At 35.8% G+C, this 6,311-nt stretch overlaps 1 protein-coding gene across 4 annotated transcripts in view; it reads right to left on the bottom strand.

Moving 5' to 3' along the window:
• The window catches only part of LOC108368895 (homeobox protein 5), a 59,471-nt gene extending 56,134 nt beyond the window's left edge, over positions 1–3,337 (bottom strand). Inside the window, exons 1-2 of one of the 4 annotated variants that reach the window (XM_017623851.1) lie at positions 3,170–3,337; positions 1,553–2,060 (exon numbers count right to left, since the gene is read on the bottom strand). In XM_017623851.1, the coding sequence (XP_017479340.1) occupies positions 1,553–1,961 (409 nt within the window). In that variant the 5' untranslated portion in view covers positions 1,962–2,060; positions 3,170–3,337. Of the gene's footprint in view, positions 1–1,552; positions 3,132–3,169 lie in introns of those variants that run through there. The other 3 variants (XM_017623850.1, XM_017623849.1, XM_017623848.1) reach the window with 3 other exon arrangements.
• Positions 3,338–6,311: the final 2,974 nt, after the last annotated feature.

Here is a 6,311-nt window from a genome sequence, read left to right on the forward strand (position 1 = left end):
ATAAATGAGTAAAAGGTCTGAAATTTTAAGAAAAAGCAAATGCTAAGTTTTATTCGTGCGGCCCACGGCCCATTTTAGCTGCCTCGGACATGGCGTGTATCTCGTCCAAAAAAATTGAGTTGCCTTTTCTTGTTCTAGTGACACTTCTTGGAAAGATATTGTTGAGCTTGCTTTATTCTGTCTTCAAAGAGACACAGCATACGACAGGTTGCATCTGCCGATGGTTTCGTGTCAGTACTTAATAATAATCCCAACGGTTTTTACCCTCCATTCCCGCCCATCCGCACGAGGGGCGCAGTCCGCATAACGTACGGAACCAATATTTTAAATTTTAGTGCCGAGTCACGATAGGCAGGAGTTTGTAAGTGTCGAGATCTAAAACTGTTCAGCTACAGACCTAAATTCATCAGCTGATTTTATGTATTTATGTCAATAATTCACTTATTGAGAGAGGAGAGTATCGCTTTCTTAATGCTGAAAAGCGGATCTGATATATCAAACGTGCTGGAATGAGAGTTAAAATCATGGCATAAGCAACGGAGTGGGTCGTGCAACTTCAAAATTGGTTTTACAAGCTTTCAGAAATATGGAACAAAAGTGTCTTGATACGCGTGAGGGAACATTAAAGCTTACATCAGCCAGAAGAGACGGACTTGAAATTGAGCCTGTCAGTAATTTAACCATACAAAATTATACCAAGCATTTCCCTGCGACTGGCAGGTGTAGGAAGGTTAATAAGTTTTAAACGACTCGTATAAGGTGGAAGACTATATTGAGAATCCCATCGGAAATTTCTTAAAGCAAAAAGTAGGAATTGTTATTGAATTGATTCAATCTTGTCTGAGTAAATTTGATACCTTGGATTCCAAACCACCGAGCCGTATTCCAGAATCGGCCTAACTAATGTTGTAAACAGGGTTTTAGTGATATAAGGGTCACTAAATTCTTTCGACCATCGTTTCACAAATGCAAGTACAATGGCAATATTATGAAATGCGTTAGCTAGACAAGGAGAAGAAGGCAATTTTAGAGGGTTGAGTGTAACATCCAACACATTCTGAAAAATGGAAGGACAACATTTTTTGGAAGGAACGAAAACACCAATAATTTTTCTATAATAATTCAGTCATTTTGTAGGCACGTATGCCAAAGTTTTAAAAAAGCTCTATGTACAATTGATATATATATATAGTACGGCTGACACAAGATAAAAGCTTTCGCTGTCCAACAATGATTTTAAAAAATAATAACCAAACCACATTCTGGCAAAGAGCGAAAGCTCTCCCTGGTCGTGACCGCTGATCTATAGAAAGCTTAAAAAAGCTTTGTAAGTCATTGCCTTTGACATTGGAAAAACAAAGTAGTTGGGTGGTACAAAGTTACTAATAAGTAATGTTAAAGAGAAGAGATTAATTAATTACTCACAGCAGCAACTGGTTTAACGATAACACACCATGATCACCGATTAGATACTAACCTGACTATCTCAACTGTCACTAATTAGATACAAAATTTTTTGAAACAAGTAAAATATATGTACTTCGGTACTCACATATATCCATAAGATATGTTGATGGCAAATAACCGGCCACAGCGGCTGCACTCGCCAGTGTCTGTTGCAATTCCAAAGGCAGCTGCAGCAATGCTTGCGTGGTGGCGAATGCTGTAAATGCCGATGACGGCGAAGGTGTTGGCGATGAAGAAGCCTCGATTGCTGCAATTGGTATTGTGGGCGAACGAGCAGATGTTGGCGTTGCGCACGGGGTTTGTGTAGAGGTGTTATACACTGCTACTGAGGCGGCTAAATCACTTAAAGGTGGTGATGTTGTTGTTGTTGTAGCTGCTGCAGCTGCAATAGCGGCGGCGGCTGTAGCGGCCGCAGTGGTCTTTAGTGGCGTTGTTGTAGGTGTTGCAGCCGCAGCAGCAGTGGCGGTAAGCATGGTTGCATTTACTGTTTCCATTGTCACGCTATGTATCTATTTATTTAGTTTGTTTTGTTTAATTTTTTATTTTTTAATATATTTTAATTATTTTCTTAAGTGTACGCTTGCGTTTTTACACTAAAATCGGAAACACATAAAAGGAAATTTTTGAATAATATTTTAATTAATTTTCACTTGGCTTGATTGGTATTGGCATTAAAATTGTGAAACTTAGCCACTACACAGCTTGTAAAAAAATCAAGAAAAAATCACGCCAGAAAAAAATGCAAATCTAGGCACAAACCAACGAACTGCCGCCAATCGTTGAATGCAATCACTCGTTAATTCCTCATACCACCGTTTGCTCAAATCAGTCACGTGATCATTAGACACAGGCAATGAATGCGAATATTGGCGGCAGCGTGGGCGTTTGGGAAATGGGATATGATTTCGTTGCTAGCCGGGTAAATCACGCGATCAATTGCCGTCTAATGCGCCTGATACCGCCTGCAACAACAGCAACAATGGCTGCGAAAGGCACCTTTTCTAATTAGTCGCGTTTCGTGTTATGACTTCACTGTTGGCTTAATTTTTTTGCAAAAAATACCGTTATTGCCTGCAACTAATTGCTGCGACTGGTGCTGTTGCTTGCTTGCTTGCCAATAAATAATTGCTTTCTTTGCACGACTAGCGTTAACTTTTACTTACACAAGGATTTTCACTGGCTTTCGAAATATATAATTATTAAATGTTGCACATTTTATAAATTTTTTGCGAAGTAATTTTTATTTTTTTTTCTCTCTTTCAGATTTTTTCAACACAATCAACACGCGATAATCGGCCGAGCGCACTATAAGTGTTTTGTTAAACAGAAAGCGCAAGAAAATTAACAAGTGATAAGAAAAAAATATTAGTGCAATTTTTTCTGCTTTTTGACTTGGAAAAAAATGAAAAAAAAATCCACTGCAGAGGCATGTACCTTTCATTAAAACACTATTGCACTTTTATATTAAAAAAATTTCACAATTTTGCATGTTACAACAGCTCGCAGCTTACAACCGTTAGCGGCCAGCGTTGCATTTCAAATGTAGATTTTTGTAGCTGTAGCGCACTATTTTATGTATGCACTACAAATGTTTAAGCTTAGAGTAGGAAAAGTCTTACAACAGCTGCAGCAGCTACAAGTTTAACACATTCTTTGCAAATTCATATTCAAGTTTTGATTAAAATTATTATTTTTTTTTTACTCTTTCAGCTGCTGTCTGCTTCGTTTAGTGCTGCCTCAGTGCGCAGGCGCATATTTTTATATTGCTTGCGTGTTTAGTGTTGAGTTCCTCTTGCACATAATTACATACATATGCAGAACACATACAAACAAATTCTAATCAAAAGATTTGCTGAAACGAAACAAAGAATTGAAAAAATTTGGGTGAGTCCTATTGAGTAAGTTATTAATAAATAGTATTATTTGCTAGGTGTATATACGTAAATATATATATAAATACTATTTTAGTTAAAAACTAAGCAAATATAAGTAAAAGCTGATATATTTTTCCAAATTTGGTGCTACCGACCCCACGGACAATATAAGGGCAAAAATAAAATTTAAATGCTTAAATTTTTTTAAAGAGGTTAGGTTAGGTTGAGGGGATCGTCCTCGGTTGGTGACACACTTAACTATTATAGAGGTGGTTCTTTGTTATTGCACGTAATTTTTAAAGTGAGCCACTATTCAATCAATGAAACGTCTCGAGCCAATTACGTCGTTACGAATATGGCTAATGACAATAACCGAGATTGCATTAGGGTTGATTATAAAGTGTGAGCAAAAGTATTTTAATCTTAAGATCTCGAGCGCTGGTCAAAACCCATTAGAAAAGTTGAGGTTATTCCACACCGCGGCCCCTGTAGCAGTTAGGATCAGATGTGATTTTTACAGGGACCGTAACGGTTATGAACTTTATAATAAAAATCATAATATAACTGTCAAAATTTGATTTCTATTTTGCTGGTAAAATTTCAGTGTTAATTCATGTCTTTTATTTTTTCCAAAAATCGTTGATCGTTATTTTTGACTAAAGGATTAAAATCGGTCCAAAAACGCAGTCTCCATTATAACGGTTAAAAATACACAAAAAAATAAAAATAAAAAGTAACGATCAAATTTGACCAAAAATAAAAAAAATCCAAATTTAACGATTATTCTTGAATGGAGAAATAACGAGTTTGCAATGATCTAAAAATTAAAAGCTTGATATTTAACGGTATTTTCGGTCTCCTTATTTCTAGCACCCCGCGTAAAATCCAATCGTATAGTGAGCTCTCAGAATTTCCACTAAAATCCGTAGGTAGCCATTGATATCACCAACTAGTCTGACCTTTCACTTTGGCCTGGTACCTGGTACATGTATTTATACCATTGATAGGCACTGACTTGCCCGCGGGCAAAGCTCTCTTAAGCTTTCTATACATTTTGTATAGGCGCGAGCAGAGTAAAAGCTCTCTCTGTCCATCGCTGATTTATACACATAAAATTAACTAGAAAATACCCCGACGAAATAGAGAGGGAGGCATTCGAAAAAGACTTTTGAGCACATTAAAGTCAGCTCAACGTCTAGGTTACCGCTAGGTTGTGAGAGTAGATGCATGCTTACACAAAAGCTTATTATTACCAAATGTAGCAAGGTTCTATGCTTTGTCTAACTGGTGGTGATGTCAAACTTTCCAAGGACACCAACCGGCCGGACAAGGACACATCCCTCTGTAAGTGTCCGGGAATTCCAGGTAAATACCCTCAAATAATAGGCCTTAAAACGTTCGTCGTGGTCGTCAACAAAACAAGGTACCCTCATTGCAGACTATTTTGTCAATGAGGTCCAAAATGTTTCCATTACAAAAAAAAAAAACAAATTGAATGCTATTTGTTTTAGTTCAAACTTTTAGTATTTTTTTCATACCAAAATTGAGCTGAGACAATAGTCCATTAAAAGCTTTTCAAACTGATCACATTACATAACTTTTTCGCATCATTAATATTTCTTATTAAACATAAATCACATTGTTGAAACCTCAATGCAATCATAATTCATTTTCAATTTGATGCGATCGCTTGATATCACACAACAACATTGAATTTGCAAAATTATTTTAACGGCAAGCGACAGTGTACGTGTTTGCTTTAAAAATTAAAAAACAGTGAAAAAATAGAAATGTGTACATTGATAAATAAATATACTATACATACATATGTATGCAAATAAAGCAGCGCGTGATTGCACAAAAATTAGGCGAGGCTACAAAAAATTAAAAGAAAGGGAGATAGAACAATGCAAACAGCAAAAGCATAAAAGATTATCTTTGCAAATGTCGTTGAACGGTCTTAAATATTTGGCAAACTACGTTGAATGAGAAACTCCATGACTGGGCAAATCTTTGTAAGAAGCGAATATGTTTAGGATAGAGGAAGCTCACGTAACTTATTTTATCACTTAAGTGGAGAGACGCTTAGCTTCTATGTAGTTGGTGTACTAACGGCGCACTGTTATTTGGTTTCACATGCCTTTAACTTGACTCTGCCCAAAGAAAAGATCTGCAGGAGTTGCGAAACGTGTCGAGGAGAGTGTGGAACTCATTTTTTGTGAATGTCCAGCACTAAGTAGGCTGTAGCTGGACAAATTCGACAATTTTTTTGTATGGAAAAATATGCGTCATGAAGTCAGAAAAAAAGTATTAAAAATCAACGCAATTTTTTAGCAACTTAAGACTCGCACATTCTTACCCTAGGGCTATTAAACTGCATACTCACAAAAATTCTAAAATATCTTAATAAAAAGTTGCAAATTCAGCTGAAACTTTGCATATTTTTCATAATTTTTGCACAAAGTTTAAGTCTGGATTTATGTGGTGTTTGTTATATACTGAGCTAGACTTTTATGGAAAAATAATAAACATTAAATAAACAAAAGACAAATAGCCAAAATGTATCAAAATGTTGTTGGCTTAATTAGCTGATCATTAAGTGTATGTACATACTTTTGGAATTATTCTTAAGCCTTCGTTTGCTACTTTCTTTGCACAAAATCTGTTGATTCCATAAAATTTGCCGATAAGATAATGGGCCGTATGCATAAAAAATAAGCGATTAGTTTTTCTTAAAATTTCATAATTTTCACTTAAATTTATTTGAACAAATCGAGTGAAAGGTCTGAAATTTTAAGAAAAGGCATTTGCTTAGGTTTTATCATACGGTCCAATATTTTTTTGTTTTAAATCACTTTAACAATTTTTGTTACCGCCGTTCCATTAGGGTACTTTTAAAGTAATTTGCATATTATCCCTAGTGGGTACTTGTACATACATAATTTCACTACTGTAAATTTCCAAACATAC

This window comes from Rhagoletis zephyria, unplaced genomic scaffold, assembly GCF_001687245.7.
Source record: "Rhagoletis zephyria isolate East Lansing unplaced genomic scaffold, Rhagoletis_zephyria_1.1 Rzeph_scaffold_03378, whole genome shotgun sequence".
Taxonomy (NCBI): domain Eukaryota; kingdom Metazoa; phylum Arthropoda; class Insecta; order Diptera; family Tephritidae; genus Rhagoletis; species Rhagoletis zephyria.